Source organism: Mustelus asterias, chromosome 23 (assembly GCF_964213995.1).
Source record: "Mustelus asterias chromosome 23, sMusAst1.hap1.1, whole genome shotgun sequence".
NCBI classification, from domain to species: domain Eukaryota; kingdom Metazoa; phylum Chordata; class Chondrichthyes; order Carcharhiniformes; family Triakidae; genus Mustelus; species Mustelus asterias.
Genome location: NC_135823.1, coordinates 44,112,070 through 44,130,529, shown reverse-complemented (window position 1 = coordinate 44,130,529; position 18,460 = coordinate 44,112,070). Strand labels below are relative to the sequence as shown.

Here is an 18,460-nt window from a genome sequence, read left to right as displayed (position 1 = left end):
CATACAAACAAACGAAAAGATGAGCTTTCATGGATGATGATGTGTGGCTAAATGACTTAGCATTCCTAGTTTACCTTACTAGACTTCTTGCCAACCTGAATGTGAAATTGCATGGAAAAGATCAATTTGTCAACAAGCTGTATGAACATGTCTAAGTGTTCATTCAGAAGCTGGAATTGCTTCAGAAGCAGCTGGCCAAGAAAGTAGTCCACCTTGCAATGCTTTCCACAAGGCATGCTGATACAATGGACAATGCGAAGTGTGCTGCCCTAGTGGTGGATTGAGAGATGAATTCAAGCACAGATTTGCGGATTTCAGAGGGCACAGTGATGAGATGAAGTTCTTTGCAAACCTATTTGGGACTGATACCACTGATGCGTTCCACTTAGAGTTAATTGAGATTCAGAAGGACAGTGCCCTGCAGAGAGCTTTTGCCAAGCATGATCTTCTGACATTTTACAAGCATTATGTCCAATGTGATTTCAAACCTGCAAAGACATGCCTGTCACCTCATCATGTTGTTTGACAGCACATGTTACTGTGAGCAACATTTTTGCGAATGAAAAGCATCAAGTCCAAATTAAGATTGCTGCTAACAAATGAACATCTATATGGAATACTCCGTATTGGCGCCTTAGGTTCAAGGGTGGACATCGATTTCTTGTTCAAATAGAATAAATGCCAGCTGTCTCACTGAATCCGTGCTCCTGGTAGTGTAGAGAAGGTAAAGCAATTTTACTTAGTCTCTTCCTGTAAAACTGGCTCATTAGAGGTGCAGATTTCTGTTGGTCGATATAAATTTCACATCATCTGGTTGTGTCCCTTTCCTCCCAGAATTTATGAATGGGGCCTCCTGCAAGCGAGGAAAGACTGGAAATGTGATCCCATGTGCGAAGAATCAGGATGGGAATACAGCATCAGGTGCACCCCTCAGAGATGGGCAGCAGGTGTGGGACACCCCACGACGCTACATCAGGTACATGTGTAGGCATCATGGGCAGATGCCTCACTGAATCAAGGCACAATGAACAGAGTAAGGTGGTAAATTAGTCTTCTTATCTGCAGCTGGATTATAGTGATGCTGATGTGTTGTTTGGAGGAACAGCGAGATGAATTCCCATTCCTCTGAGCTTATTTCCTTTTCTTACCATAATTGCTCTTTAGCCCCCCCGCCCCGAGCAAGAGAAAATCTGAAATGTGACCTTCCAACCGATAAGTGTTGGGCAAGCCTAGTTTAAGGTTCGTGGAGCAGCTAAGCTGAAGTAGGGAAGGAGGCAAAAGTGGGGGAATGCAGTTTTTGTGAACTGGAAGAAATAGAAGTTAAAAGAGTAGATCGCAGAGTCAGAGTACAGGAAGATCTAGAAAGTGAAATGAGGATCTTGAACACAATTGCTCAAGACAGTGAATCTCAATGAGAATGCAAGTATCTACTGAAAAGCTCAGGAAACAAAGCTTTGGACACATTAAAGTTTGTGAAATGTGGAACTGGGATTACAAATACTTTCGTGATACCTTTGTGTCGAATTTTAATAGAGCGATGCTACATTTTGGACCATACTAGCTATCCTTGGGAGAATTCCGCCTTTCAAATACTGTATGATATAGAACAAGTTCCAGGGAATTTATAACACATTGTTTGTATTGTAATTTGTAAATAATCGCTATTCTAGTCTGGGTATAAATTCTCCTAAATCCTTGATGTTTGCTAGTCTGTAAAGCAACTTCGCATGGTTCCTGGACAAAGCTATATGAACTTTGGCCACATCTCAATGCAGCAATATATAATGCAAATAAGTTGTAAATCAACATATTTGATAAGCAAATAAGTACAAACTACAACCTGTACTTTTGTTTAACTCCTTAAAGGGATACTTGAGCGATGTATAAACAGATAGTTACCACTGTAGTTGAGTTAATCTCTTACCTGTGCATAAGTCATCTCTCAGCCAGTCCAATTCCCTCACTTTAATTTCACCTCCTGTTGGTTCAGGCACAGCACAAATATTTTGTTTTAATTTTAAAAGAAAAAAAATATATTTTAATGTACAAAGTGTGAAATTACCCAACAGGACATATTTCCTTTACAAATATCTTAACCGGGGCATCAATTCGCTTTCGGGTAAATTCCTCAAAAACAAGGTTCCAGCAGGAAATTGCACTTCAGGCTGAGAAATGTTGCTCCCTTCAGGCATGAGATTAGGAATTTATCCTTTTACTACATCGCCAAAACTTAAACATTGCAACTCTTCTTCTTTTAAATGGCTTGTTTTAATGTGTAAGGGTTTTTTGTTGTCATCACATCAACGCATTCTGTACACCACAGAATTTGTGACAGTTACTTTGTTCTTCAGATTTTGGCAAGTATATTTTCTTAAATGCCATTTTGCAATTTATTTACAACATGCGTTCACATTTCAGTCACACTCAAATAATTACAATTACGCACTCTAATCGGAAAAGTGAACACTGCAAACTTCAGTACAAAGTCAGTTTGCATTCATCTTCATATTTCCTCTCCCGCTGCACCATTATGATGGTACCCCAGTCCTATGTCTTCTTGTTCCCAGAAGTTTGACGTAATCACACTTATAGATTCATAATGCTGGAGCTACATCGAGTGTATTTCTTGCAACTTTCCATGTGGCTGGTGGACTGATACAGCTCAGCACCTGACTGCCAGTGCAGCAGTAAATATGGATGTACATCCTCATAAGAATTGGTTCCTCTTTATAGCGTAACTATAACAAGTAGTATGTCATCTATTGAATCTATTAAAACACAGATCACTGCCATCACAGTGTTAATTAAAAAGAAAATCTGATGACAACAACAACCTATCTTTGTATAGCATCTTTATTGTTATGAAACATGCCAGCACGCTTCACAGGGGCATTATAAATACGACATTGAGCCACATAAGGAGATACTTGGTCAGATGACTGAAATCTTGGTCATTGAGGCAGGTTTCAATGAATGTCTTAAGGGAGCAAAGCGAGGTTGAGAGATGAAAACGTTTAGAACGATTATTCATCGCTGGCCAGGCCTTCATTGCTGAAGGCCTGGCCAGCGATAGGGGAGTGATTACAATTCGCGACGCTCAAGAGGCCAAAATTAGATGAGTGTAGATGTTTCAGAGGGTTGCGTGGCTGAAGGTGATAACAAAGATCAAGAGGGAGGAAGCCATGGAATGATTTATAAACAAGGGTGAGAATTTTAAAATCAAGGCACTGCTTGGCACTGAGCACAAGGGTGATTGGTGATCCAGACTTGGTATAAGTTAAGACATGGGTAGCAGAGATTTTGATTATGTCAAGTTTATGGAGGGTAGATTGTGGAAGACCAGCCAGCAATCCATTGGGATAGTCAATTCTAAAGGTTTTTAAAGGCATGAATGATGGTTTTATGAGCAAAGTCAACAATGTTAAGGAGGTGCAAATAGGCGGCCTATTGGTCGTGTGAATATGAGGTCGGGAGCTCATTGCAGAGTGAAATGTGGCATGTTGCAAACAGACTCAGACTATTGCCAGCGAGAGCGATGGAGACGGTAACTAGGGGATAGAGTTTGAAACATGGACTCCAAAATAATGGCTTTGGCCTTCCCAATTTTTAACTGGAAGAAACTTCTGCTCATTCAGTATTGGATGTTGGATATTCACTCTGATAATTTATCAACAGTGGAAGAGTCAAGAGAAGAGGTGGTGAGGTAGAGCTGGAGTCATCAGTGCACATGTGATAACCAATACTTCATCTTGGGATGATGTTGCCAAAGGGCAGCAAGCACAGAGATAAGAAATAGAGAGAGGGGGCCATGGATAAGTCCTTGGAGGAAGCTACCAAGCAATATTCAATAATGATATATGCATGAAGCTGCTTCGCAACTAGTTCAAAAGTAAGTGTCCCACACTTACAAAGAAGTACTTCACTACCTTAGTTAATAGCTATGCTCCTATTATGACTAATAATGAGACAATGCAAAAGAGTTGTTTGTGAATAGTAAGTTGGTTACTCTCAGTGACATTAAATCAATTTATAGTTAAATTTAAGAACATGGAATGGGATCACAGGTTGCTATAGTGTCAGAAGGACTAATGGAAAATGAGTATACCAATAGCACTCTATGCAGAACACGGATGAGCTGTACACATCTTCCAACCAAATTCAAACAATGTAGCTGCATTCACACACTGAACATTTCCTGATTACTTTCTGGTCCTGCAACAAGATGTCAAAGCTGTCAAGATAACCAGAAAAGTTGGACTGGACTGACCATTATTTCATCTGAGCGTAACTCAACATTGCTTTTGTCTTGTGACAAGGCAAGATTTTTTAAAAGAGTTGCAAGATTTCAGTTTGAAATATACAAAATCTAACAATGGCAATTCCTGAATCAACATAAATCACACTTGAAGAAATTTTGACATGCCTAAAAGAAATGCATTTGCACAACCAAAGCAACTGGATTCAGTAAGCGTAGTCAAGGACACAAAAACCGTCTCTGTCACAAGTTCTGATGACACATTATATGGCTGATAATGGAACAACTCTTGTCATGGCAAGTAAAGGCATGTCACATTATGAACTTCAGTCAATACTTAAAAAAATTAGACACATCGACACAAATAATTTGTTAAAGTGGCTGTGCTAAATCATGTGACCATTGGCACTTGGACTACAGACAGAAACAAGAATCACAAATACCCAATAAAATATGGGTCGAGATGAGGGTACCTCACAGCTACCTGTGGAATTCACATATCTCATTGTCTAAGGATGTCTTAAGACGCTGGAGTTGTAAGACAGCCTGCCTCCATGTTTCAGACTGGACGAAAGGCAATATTGAAACTCAGTGGCCATGATCACCTTCCCATTGTATCACAATAGCTTCCCCCATCCTAACCAGACTGGCTGGGCCTCAGAAATATTAACCCAGCAGTCATCTGATCGACACTGCGTTCAGGGGGCAGCACACTCATTACCCCAGGATCTAGCAGGTTATTAGAACCATCAGTCATCAGCCAGTCTTGAGAAGAACCGGACTCTGAAACTAGCTGCAGCCAAAGTACTTAACTTATTCCAGCTTTAAAGTTCACCTGAGAGCCAACCTCCTAAATATTCGACTACAAGAAACCCCACAACCGGCTGTGAGGCCTTCGCTTTACAAGACCCTCACTTCAATTTGAAACCATCGACTCCATTCAGAAACCACAGGCCTGCCACATGGGAGACTGAAAACCATAAATCAAGAGACTGGATTAACTGTAAGAGAAAGACACTGGGAAAGAGAAATGAGAAAAAGGAGGAACTATCCAACTGGAAAAACTAGAGAAGGAATATCAGGCCCAAAAGGAAAGAACTTAAAGAAAATTGAATTGACTAGGGAAGGGTCACCTTTATGTAGTGGAGCAACTGCTAGTTAATAGAATGGTCCTTGTTTGGAGATAAGCTTTGTTTTTTTTAAAGTACTCTAGGTTAGTACGCACGGTTCAAGAGGTTGATATAAATGCATCCTTGATCTCACTCGAAAAGCCTGTTGGAGGAGTTCAAGAACGGCCTCTCGTGTTACTTAAAAACCCATGTGGAGGAACAAAGAGTTTCCAAAGCTAGAGACACAGCTATCACAGCAGAGCACTATAAATTGACCCACATACCACTAACTATGCCTAGGTTTGGTAACTCCTGCATGCTAGAGAGAGATAGGGTATGATGAAACCGAAACATGTTCTAGAGAAAATGAGAGCAGGGAAAGAAAAGCAGAGCAGTCTCCCACTTTTAAAAGAAAGGACGTAGATAGTAAACTGGCAGGGGCCTGTGTGTTTTCAGTGTGAGGAACCTGGGCATATTAAAGAAAACTGTTGCTATGCCAAGATTCCAACAGGGAACACTACAGTCTGTAGTTATGAGGTACTGAACTCAAGCTCAACTATTACTAAGGAGTACCAGTGTTTTTTACACAAAGGGAAAATGACTTCTTTAGTGTCCTACGCTCTGACAAAATAAATAACTATCCTCAGGGACACTGCCTGCCTTAAAATCCTACTTGCAGCAAAGGTTGCAAAGATGTCACCTGAAAGCAGTACAAATACCACCGCGTTGGCAGGAGGGCTTATTGGTCAACGCTTGAAGGTGCCCTTAAATAAAATTTACCTGCAGGTAAGTTGGCCACTGGAGTAGTGGCTGTTGGGGTAATACCAAGCTTACCATGGGAGTGATGGACATATTGTCAGGCAATAACTCAGCTGGAAGTGTAGTCTTGTGTTTAGAAGCTTCACATTATACGGAGACTGGAGAAAAATGATGGGAACAAGCAATGTGCTGCTCAGGAGAATTTACAAGGGTGAGATGACAGCCCACAGAATTTAAGGTAGTCAGGTTTACAAAGGCCAAAGTTGGGCCTGTAGCTGTTAAAATAACCAAAATAGGGCCAGAGGAGCGCAAAGGCTCTGGGATGAAAGTTGCAAAGATTTAAGGAAAATTTTAAGGAAAAGCACCGGAGGTGTACTTAGCAGAAACCTTCTTTCAGGATCTAAAATTATTTCATGGGTGTTGGCGATGCTTGCTAGGTCAACATTCATTATCCATCCCTAATGTACACACATAGCCTTTCAACAGCCTGCAAAATCTGACTCTTTCCAGGACTGTATAGTGAAGCTGTTAACCTCTCAGCTCACCAGATGTCACACGTCTGCTGGTGGTAGTTTCCAAATTTAAATAAAATTTCTATCTATTTTTGTTTTTATTAATCTCTTCTGTTAATCTGATATCCTTAGTACTTTAGTTAACCACGGTCGAACCACATTTCCTGTGGGGATTTTACTTCAAGGACTTGCATGTTTATTAAGAATGACAAATTATTCTTCAAATGTTCAGCAATGCTTATCCACGTTCATATCTTTTGATTGAATTTTCTTATCTAACCTGAACCAACTCATGCCTCAAAACCATGTTAATTGGTTTTGTTTAAACTTAAGCTCCTAGTTTCAGACTTAACCAAACCACTCTCAAACTCAATATGAAATTCGATCATATTATGGTTACTATTCCCCACCAGATATTTTACTGTAAGACAACTAATGAACCTATCTCATTACATAATACCATTACAACAGCCTCTGCCCTATCTGATTCCTCAACTGATTTGATCATTGGGGGAGAGGGGGAGAGAAAGAGGAAGGGGTGTGGAGAGGTTGAGAGGGGGTGGGACGGGGAGGGTGGAACAGAGGAGGATGGGGGGAAAACAAGGAGACAGAGGGGTGACGGAGTGGGAGAGACTGGGAGAGATGGAGGGTGGGGACGGAGGAAGGAGATGGGGGGAATGGGGAGGGAGGGACGGAGGAGGGGACAGGATGAGGGGGAAGGTGGGGAGGGGTGGAGGGGCATGGAATGGGATACTGCCTGTATTCCTCTATCCCCTGTCGGTTCGTGTGTCTATCCAGATAAGTCTTTAATGTCACTAATGTTTCTGCTTCAACCACCTCACTTGGCAGTGCATTACAGGCTCCCACCACCCTCTGTGTAAAAATCTTTCCCCGCACATCCCTACTGAACCTTTTCCCCTTACCTTAAACTTGTGCCCCTTTGTAATTGTCATTTTTGCCCTGGGAAAAAAGCTTCCAACTGTTCACCCTATCTGTGCCCCTCATAATTTTATAAGCTCAGCCTCCTTCTTTCCAGGGAGAACAATCCCAGTTTATTCAATCTCTCCTCCTTGCTAATACCCTCCATACCAGGCAACATCCTGGTAAACCTTTTCTGCACTCCTTCCAAAGCCTCCACCTCCTTCTGGTAGTGTGGCGACCAGAATTGGACACAGTATTCCAAATGTGGCCCAATCAACGTTGTACATCACTGTGACATAATTTGCCAACTTTTATACTTGATGCCCCGGCCAATGAAGGCAAGTATGCCATATGCTTTCTTCACCACCTTTTCCAGTTGTGCTGCCACTTTTAAGAATCTGTGGACCTGTACTCCCAGATCTCACTGTGTGTCTATGCTCCTGATGGTTTTGCCATTTATTTTATAGCTCCCCGTGAATTGGATCTACCAAAATGCATCACCTCGCATTTGTAAAGAGAACATTCTTTCTGAATCTACCCTGTCTAACCTTGTTAGAATTTTATAAGTTTCTATGGGATCCCTGCTCACTCTTCCAAAATCCAGTGAATATAATCCTATAGAAACTTATTGATGCTTATCCCAAGATGGTGGACGATATTCTTTATCCTCAAAAAATACATGAGCACATACTGCCTGCTGTATAGGGCCTGGTTTAACGCTTATTAAAAAAAAGTGCAGCATCATTAAGTTTTCAATCTATTTCTCCCTCAAATGTTAAACAGTATTATTTTCTCAAGCATGACTGTACCCAACTTAATATCCTGAAGAAAGAGTAAGATAATATTTCTATTATGAAATTCCATGAAGTTTCATCATATCTAGTATTTTCCCAAGATAATATAGTACATCACAAAATATATTATTTTAATGCCACGACTTCGGTAGACACCAATTCCATTGTCTCAGTAGCACAGAAATGATCCATGTCCCATGGCCTCACGAGCTAATTTAGCTTTCAGCAGTAGGTCTATTACTTTTAAAACCAATCTGAATACTCTCTTTAATAATCATGTTTTTTTAAGGCTTTCTGCACAATGGATATAAGAGCCTGTTAATGTGTGTGATTGACTCTATACTGCAATACTGGAACTCCATTTGCTCTGTTTGTTAGGGTAGCACTGTCATTTCAGACCTCCGGAGATGACAATCACTTCCCTTTCACTGCAGGCTCAGGTAACTGTCCTGTGATCCGGGTTACAAGCAATGGTCAATAGCAGAACCGAGAAACCTATAATGGTGCTGGCAGAAGAGCTAGAACCTGGTGAGATAACAGTTGCTGACAGGTGGGGGATACATTGGGAAGTGGACTTGTGTTCCCTTTGGGGGAGGGGGGGCGGAATGGGGAACTACCTCATGTATTCTTTCCCTATGATGTGGCGATGCCAGTGTTGGACTAGGGTGTACAAGCTGAGAGGTCACACAGATTATAGTCCAAGAGGTTTATTTGAAATCACAAGCTTTCGGAGCGCTACTCCTTGGTCAGGTGCTCACTGAAGTTGAAAATGGGGACTCATACAAACAAATGATGAGGAAAGTATAGGACCACAGGGCATGGTAAAATGAAGAGACTACTCTTGGGCAAATCACCACTACATTTGCGAGTATCCAGAACTTGGGGACTATTCCAGTATGTATCAAGCTGTGAAACTGATTAGCCACAGCAATTTTCTTCTTAAAGTCCTTTGGCATTTCAGAATCTGGCTTGATTGCCTTGTGAATATTTTGTTATTCTAGCTTCTTCATAACCAATTTTTAAAACTAACTTTTATATGTGCTGTCCATCATTTCATCCCACTATCACTGGAATTTGTTTAGTCGTTGCTTTTGAAAAGTTATACAAATAATCTATTCATTACACTGATCACATGCTCCCCTCTTCTTTGGCCTACTATCTATCCTAACAGTTGCGAAACATTTTTGGGTCTCTCTTGCAGCTTTTTGCATTTTGACTGTTTTCTTTTTCTTATGAGCCCCAATCATCCCAAAATTATATATCATTGTGAGTTTGAAACAAATGTTTGTTTTCTAAGACTTCATTCAACTTATTAAACATTGTGATCTCAGTCTTATCTATGAGCTAGACTTTTATGAAGGACACGGGATGTGTGAGTCAATGAAGTTCTCTACCCCACAAAGAGGTAGAGGTCCCTGGAAGGGGAGGGTCATGGATGCCTCGCAAGGGGGCCGACAGGGATATTGGGGGATAGGCTGGTGGGGGATGGGGGGTCGGTGAGGAGAGACTGGCGTCACCCCAGTCAGGAGAGGGCTTCCAATGGAGCAACCGCCTCTCCGCTCGGCTACCTTCCTGCCCAAAGTTGTGGATGTAAGTTTTTCTACTTCCCGGTGAGTTACCTGGTGCCCACCAGCCTGAAAATAGAGGCTGGGCAGCAAAAGGCCTTGAAATGGCCACATAAGGGTCTTAATTACGTCAAGGGCAGGCTCCCCATTTGACTCCCTACTTGCCCCACCATAAAATCGCTTCTGGGTCGGGGCAGGTGGGATCTTGGAGGGAAGCATAAAATTTAGGCCAGCGTTTTAAACAACGTTTGACATCTGAGGTAACAGCACATTGTGTAAAATTGTTGGGAGAAAACCGGTATTCATATTGTGGAAAGAGTTTTGGACCTTTATTTACTTTGTAACTACAGCATTTCCACTTTATATGGATATTACAAAATTGGCACATTTCTGGAGTCGAGGCAAGACCTGATCCTGGAGTTAGACTGTTCCACCTTGGGAGCAATATGCCTTTTTTCCAGAGCCAGGTGGGGCCCAGACTCTGGATTTACACTACAACTTTACAGCGGATGCAAACTGAAGCCACTTCACACTGATGCTCCAGTTATAGTGCAAGAGTAATCTCACACCAATGCCCGGCACTTCAGCAATAATTTCTCTTAATGCTACTGTTTTAGAATGAACTCAATTACTGTCCCAATCAGTTGGAATGACAACACATAAAACACTGTGATTTGATTATATCTTTTTCAAAGCACCATTGACCTCACCTTACCTGCTGCCCCATAAATATGCTTGTTCACAATGATATTTCTTTCACACATGTTCATTAGATCTTCACCAACATCTAGAAACATAAAAAGCAACTATTCAAAACACTTCATTTTTTATACATAAAGTCCAGCGCTTTGAACAGACACACACATGGCTGATGTAACCTATCTTCATAACTTAAACCTCTAAGCACCATTATGCTGCTGCATCTCCATGGTTAAAATATCTTTCCTGAAGTGCAGGGCAAATTTACAATTCCGTGCTCCAAATATAATTGAAGGGTTACTTCCTTCTTTTTGTATTTTAGCCCCCAAAATTTCATTAGTATTTTGATTGTTTCTGAAAGACTTTCTAATTTTGTTCTCAAGAATCTTGGTTTTGGTTTACAAATTTTGAGGTACCCATGCGTTCATGTATTCTGCCAGTTTACTTATTTCATCTGTGCCTGTGTTCCAATTGTCATTCACCAGCCCTTTGACTCTTCCTTAAGATACAGGTTCTGTATAGTTTCTAGCTCTTGCGGTTAGAACTGCTGCCTCACAGTGCCAGGGACCTGGGGCCAGGGACCTGGGTTTGATTCCTGGCTTGGGTCACTGTCTGTGTGGAGTTTGCACGTTCTCCCTGTGTCTGCATGGGTTTCATCCGGGTGCTGCAGTTTCCTTCCACAGTCCGAGAGACATGCTGGTTAGGTGCATTGGCTGTGCTAAATTCTCCCTCAGTGTACCCGAACAGGCGCCGGAGTGCGGCAACTAGGGGAATTTCACACTAACTTCATTGCTGTGTTAATGTCAGACTACTTGTGACACTTATAAATAAACTTTAACTTTAAACTTTATATTTTGCCTCATTTATGTTGGCTCCATTTGCCTCTCTGCCACACCTATAATTAGTCCTTCCCTTAATTCCACTTAACCCCATTAATTACCCTGGAATACATAGAATCATAGAAACCCTACAGCGCAGAAAGAGACCATTTGGCCCATCGAGTCTGCACCGACCACAATCCCACCCAGGCCCTACCCCATATCCGTACATATTTACCCGCTAATCCCTCTAACCTACGCATCTCAGGACTCTAAGGGTCAATTTAGCATGGCCAATCAACCTAACCCGCACATCTTTGGACTGTGGGAGGAAACCGGAGCACCCGGAGGAAACCCACACAGACACGAGGAGAATGTGCAAACTCCACACAGACAGTGACCCAAGCCGGGATTCGAACCCAGGTCCCTGGAGCTGTGAAGCAACAGTGCTAACCCCTGTGCTACTGTACCGCCCATTCACTATCAGTGAATCATGTTATGGTGTTAATGCATCTTTATTTAAGTACAAATAAACAGAATAATTAATCATAAATTGTACTCTTGCTCAAAACTATACGAGAAACCATTTTGCTCCAACACCATGCACTAACCTGTATACAGACTGATTTGAAAGCAGCTTCTCACTACATTTGCACACATTGACAGTGCAATTTCAAAACTTGCGTTAATCATGGATAGGCTCTATCTACAGGTCTATGTTAATCCGTTATCCAACCAGGTTTCCATCCTACCTGTGCAGAAAATAGTCTTAGCAACAGTTGCCATGACAATGCTGGTCAGTCCTGTGCCTGCTCCCAGCTCCAGCACAGTGCTGCCTCTGAATAGGTAGGTGTTGTTCAAAATGTAATCAGCAAGAAGGAAGGCACCACGCCATACCTGCAGACAAGAAGATTGCAATCAAAAAATTATTAAAAGACTATTTATATTTAATTTCAACTGTAAGATGCATATACGTACCTGCTTTCCAACATCCTCCAATGTAGTATCCATGGTGTGTTCTGTTAAAAGGAAACAATACAACACTGTATTTGATGAGGCAAACTTCATATGCCATTCACACCACAAACATAACTAATTACATCCATAATATTCATGGAGATCATGATGCCTTTTCCTATGTTTATCCATTATGCATCAAAAATCACCAAGTGGGTCACAACGTTCCATTTCAAAATGTAACTAAATGGTATTCTGTCCCAACAGGAAAATTGTGGTATTATTGGTATATGTTCAATGTGTGTTATATGTTTATACTCACAAGGAATAGTGCGCATATGGAGTGAGACTTTGACCCAGTGGTAACATTTCCATTTCTGAGTCAGAAAGCTGGGGTTCGAGCCCCACTTTGGGGCCTAACAAAGATTTCAATTAACCGAACACTGACAGTCTTTTCGAGGAGCGACTTGCACATTTCCATTATTACCGGTGCAAGAAATGATTCCTGAAGCTCATTTTAGTGCCCTCCTCCAAGAGGGTTTGGTGGTGGGGCAGCATTTAATAGAGTGGGAAGGTGGCAAGGTGGGGACACCACTGCCTTCTGGCCTCTGCCCTAATTAAGTCCAAGATGGGAAGACTTGTGGGCGACATCCGGTTAGAATCAGGAATGTGCAAGAGGCTAGAATTGGAGGAGTGCAGAGATCATGAAGGTTTGTGGGGCAGGAGGAGGATGTAGAGATAGGGAGCAGCGAGGTCACAAGGGATTTGAAAAGCAGTTTAAAATTGAGGCGAGGAGCTAATGAGGGTCAGCAACACAGGGGTGATAAGTGAATGAGATTTGATGCAAGTTAAGATACAGGCAGCAGAATTTAAATGAGTTAAACATTTTGTAGTTGGAAGATGGAACACCAGCCAAGGGAGCACTGAATAGTCAAATCGAGAGGTAACAAAGGCACATGTGAGGATTTCAGTAGCAGATGAGCTGAGGCAGATTTCAAGCCAATCAAAGTAACAAAGTTGGAAGTCAGAACTCTTGGTGATGGGTGTGGATACGTAACTGAAAACTCATTTCAGGGTCATGATACTAAAGTTGCAAACAATCTTGCTCACACAGTTTTCAGGGATACAAACCATGGAGAGGCAACAGAGTTTGTGGCGAGAACAACCGACAATAGCTTTAGATTTCCCAATATTTAGTTGTGCTACCGTGCCGCCCCGTCTAGGGACCACATAATTATGCTGCTTAGCACTCCTTTATGGTAGACCACAAGTAGACCACCCTTTCCCAATACTCCCAGACTATAATATTCTGCTCCCATTTCTGGCACCCTTCTCACTATGGTAATATCCTCGACCTGATTGCATTTCACAGCACCCAAGAGCTTACTGTGTTCCCCAAACAACGTCCCACTCCCAATTCCCTAGGATATCGCCCCTGTTATTCACATACAAAACGTTTGTGTAGCTTGATCATACTTCAGGCAACCATCACACTATCTAACACAATTTGCTGTATCATACTTCAAACTGCAATCAACAAGAAAACTCTCCTAGAAAACAAAATGTCAGCATGTACTTAAATGATTATGGCACATTTCAAAGCCAGAGTTCCAATGTCCATACTGAACAGTAACCTTTGGGTTAATTCTCTCATTGTTTATTGGTCAATTTAACATTGTGGCACACATTTACACTTTAACAGAATAGTAATGCTTTACCTTAGATTTTCCACTTGAGTTACACTGGCCCTCCAGTGAAAAATTAGCAAATTTTGTGGAAAATTCTTAAGACAGTTCTCCATCAGTTTCTTGCTCTCATCTGCCAGAAATGGAAGGGAACATATAATGGGCCTAGCCATACTTGGGGAATCATATTGTAACTTTGGGAATAACAGAAATATTTTATCAAATGTATTTTTCATCATTTGAACCATAGCAATGCTAGGTCCAAAGGATGCTTGTATATCCCAAAGTACCTCATTTTATTCCAAGCATATCATCACACATATTTTGGGGAATAGTTGGGGAAGGATTCCCGAGCGATTATCAGCCCATGCAGCCACAGTATGAACACTCCTTCCACGGCCAACAAGTCCTGGTGTTGGACTTAAACCCGAAGATTGTGGCTCAGAGGTTGGGACGCTACTGCTGCAATACAAGTGCCCAATGCTGATATGTGTGGAGGGACATCTAAAAGTTAAAGGGCCAAAAAGCACGTGCAACTGATGGCAAAGTTGCAGATTAATGCGACTACTTTTGCAAGTGTTTAATTTGAGCATACCAGGCAACACAAAGGAGGCATACATACCAGGCTGAGTTAGACCTCGCATCTGTAATCCCTCTCTCCTTGCCACTGCCTCCACAAAACCCCTCAACAGTAATCCAGAAATATGTAATGTGGGCTAACTGCAGCAAAATCAGCAGGGCTCAATGTTATATTCTTGTAGCAGGTGAAACTCCCATCCCACTACAGATGCACAACCACTCCGCAATTGTAGAAATTCCAGCCAAAACCTTTTACTACCTTTGTAAAGTGGTGCGTACTTTGACTTACCAAGAGTAACACCATAGGAAATTAATTAGCAATGTTTTACAATCTGTCAGTCCCATCAGAATTCACACCAATGACTAACATTGCCTGATTCTGACCTCCAACTGAAATTTAGAAGCACCTTCCAAGCTTGAACAACCCGATTAAATAATGAAATAAGCTCTATTTTACCTCCACCTCTTAACACTAGTCGATCTCACATGCCATCCACTGCCAGGCAGTCAAGACCACATGTAGAAGGCAAGGAAAAAATGGAGCCCATATAGAGATGTACTTCAATCCCCACTTTAAAGCTATATATCCAATTTTTAATTTCATATTTCCAATAAAAATTCCAGCTTCAAATTTAGAATGAAAACTGCCTACATAAACGGGTCACACAATAGCTAGAAGCTCCCTCCAGTGGCGTCCATTGAATCTATTGAGGAAAAGGTGTAATTACAAGTAACAAGTTCCCAGTACTAATTTAGACATCAAAATTTATCATTGAAAGAGTTGACAGGAAATGCGCATGTGTACAAGATTTACACAGAGATATAGATCAGATTTATAGATTTATTTGTGGCCTTAACATTGATCACAAAAATGCACAGTGATAAAACTAAGCCAACTTAAAGCAGCACAGTAAATAGGAGCAGGAACATGGCCTACTGAGCCTGCTGCCATCAGACTTTTGGATGGACCTACCTCACATTAAGTTGATCTTTCTCTACACCCTAGCTATGACTGTAACACTACATTCTACACTCTCTCCTTTCCTTCTCTATGAATGGAATGCTTTGTCTATATAGCACGTAAGAAACAATACTTTTCACTGTATGCCAATACATGTGATAATAATAAATCAAATCAACGCAATCATAGCTGATCTCGACCTTCAACTCAATTTTCTCGCCTGCTCCCCATATCCCTTAATTCCCTCAGATAAAAGAAAAATACTGCGGATGCTGGAATCCAAAACAAAAACAGAAAATGCTGGAAATTCTCAGCAGGTCTGACTGCATCTGTGGGAAAAGAATAGAACCGATTCGAGTCTAGATGACCCTTCATCAGAACTTAATTCCCTGCTTGACCAAAATTCTGTTCCAGCCTTAAATGTATTCAACAATGGAGCATCTACAATACTCTGGGATAGAGAATTCCAAAGATTCACAATCCCTTGAGTGAAGTAATTTCTCTTCATCTCAGTCCTAAATGATTGGCCCCTTATGCTGAGACTGTGCCTCCGTGTTTCAGACTCCCTGACCAATAGAAACAATCTCTCACTATCCATCTTATCATGCTCCTTCAGAATTCTGTCGGTTTCAATAGAACATAGAACAGTACAGCACAGAACAGGCCCTTTGGCCCACGATGTTGTGCCGACCTTCATCTGAAACCAAGATCAAGCTATCCCACTCCCTACCATCCTGGTGTGCTCCATGTGCCTATCCAATAACCGCTTAAATGTTCCTAAAGTGTCTGACTCCACTATCACTGCAGGCAGTCCATTCCACACCCCAACCACTCTCTGCGTGAAGAACCTACCTCTGATATCCTTCCTATATCTCCCACCATGAACCCTATAGTTATGACCCCTTGTAATAGCTCCAACCACCCGAGGAAATAGTCTTTGAACGTTCACTCGATCTATCCCCTTCATCATTTTATAAACCTCTATTAAGTCTCCCCTCAATCTCCTCCGCTCCAGAGAGAACAGCCCCAGCTCCCTCAACCTTTCCTCATAAGACCGACACTCCAAACCAGGCAGCATCCTGGTAAATCTCCTCTGCACTCTTTCCAGCGCTTCCACATCCTTCTTATAGTGAGGTGACCAGAACTGCACGCAATATTCCAAATGCGGTCTCACCAAGGTCCTGTACAGTTGCAGCATAACCCCACGGCTCTTAAACTCCAACCCCCTGTTAATAAAAGCTAACACACTATATGCCTTCTTCACAGCTCTATCCACTTGAGTGGCAACCTTTAGAGATCTGTGGATATGGACCCCAAGATCTCTCTGTTCCTCCACAGTCTTCAGAACCCTACCTTTGACCCTGTAATCCACATTTAAATTTGTCCTACCAAAATGAATCACCTCACATTTATCAGGGTTAAACTCCATTTGCCATTTTTCAGCCCAGCTTTGCATCCACATCTCATTCTTCTAAATTCCAAAGATATAGGCCCAATTTGTTCAACTTCTCATCATTGAACAGCTGTCTCATCCGCTAGACAAATTTAGTGAATCTTTGCTGTACTGCCACCAATGCAAGCCGATCTTTTCTCAAATGTGAAGAGCAAAATTGCATACAGTATTTTCAGATGCATCTCACCAAAACCCTAGCAAGACTTCTTTATTTTTGCACTCCAATCCCACATTTTAGGTACAAAACTTTTACAGATGCACCATAGAAAACATTCTGGTTGTATCACAGCTTGGTACGGCTACTGCTCTGTCCAAGACCGCAAGAAACTACAAAGGGTCGTGAACGAAGCTCAGTCCATCACTCAAACCTGCCTCCCATCCATTAACTCTGTTTACACTACCCGCTGCCTTGGAAAAGCAGCCAGCATAATCAAGGACCCATGCACCCCGGACATAGAAAAAGATACAAAAGTCTGAGTTCACGTACCAACCAACTCAAGAACAGCTTCATCCCTGCTGCCATCGGACTTTTGAATTGAACACCTTATATTAAGTTGATCTTTCTCTAGCTCTGACTGTAACACTACATTCAGCACCGTCTCCTTGCCTTCTCTATGTACGGTATGCTTTGTCTGTATAGTGCGCAAGAAACAATACTTTTCACTGTATATTAATACATATGACAATAATAAATCAAATCAAAATTAAAATTGTGTGCATTACATTATATGATGCTTCTGTCCTTACAAAATAATCCATCTCTAGCCAGTGTGTTAATACGTATTGCGGTAGGTAGTGTTTTAATGGGCTTTTTAATGTTAATTTGAACAGTTGTCCTGGTTCTGTCATACCACCACATGGGTGGTCTCTTCTTCACGAATCACTCAAAATCTTTCCTAAAAAGGGTCATTTTTCTTCCACAGCGACTAAAATTTCTAATTTCTAAAGTAAACAAAGCAACACGTTTAGAAAACCCTGATTAAAAACTTTTCCTATGATGTGGAGATGCCGGTGTTGGACTGGGGTAAATACAGTAAGAGTTTTAACAACACCAGGTTGAAGTCCAACAGGTTTATTTGGTAGCAAATGCCATTAGCTTTCGGGGCACTGCTCCTTCGTCAGATGGAGTGGATATCTGCTCATAAACAAGGCATGCAGAGACACAAATCAAGTTACAGAATACTGATTAGAATGCGAATCTCTACAGCTACTCAAGTCTTAAAGATACAGACAATGTGAGTGGAGAGAGCATTAGGCACTGGTTAAAGAGATGTGTATTGTCTGCAGACAGGACAGCCAGTGAGATGCTGCAGGTCCAGGCAAGCTGTGGGGGTTACCGATAGTGTGACATGAACCCAAGATCCCGGTTGAGGCCGTCCTCATGTGTGCGGAA

At 41.7% G+C, this 18,460-nt stretch overlaps 1 protein-coding gene across 5 annotated transcripts in view; it reads right to left on the bottom strand.

Moving 5' to 3' along the window:
* Nucleotides 1–18,460, bottom strand: part of mettl22 (methyltransferase 22, Kin17 lysine) — a 62,757-nt gene that overhangs the window by 20,359 nt on the left and 23,938 nt on the right. For all 5 annotated transcript variants that reach the window (XM_078240391.1, XM_078240393.1, XM_078240389.1 and 2 more), the window contains 4 exons: nucleotides 12,411–12,451; nucleotides 12,185–12,329; nucleotides 10,631–10,702; nucleotides 1,925–1,978 (listed from right to left, as the gene is read on the bottom strand). In XM_078240391.1, coding sequence (XP_078096517.1) covers nucleotides 1,925–1,978; nucleotides 10,631–10,702; nucleotides 12,185–12,329; nucleotides 12,411–12,451 — 312 coding nt within the window. The remainder of the gene's footprint in view (nucleotides 1–1,924; nucleotides 1,979–10,630; nucleotides 10,703–12,184; nucleotides 12,330–12,410; nucleotides 12,452–18,460) is intronic.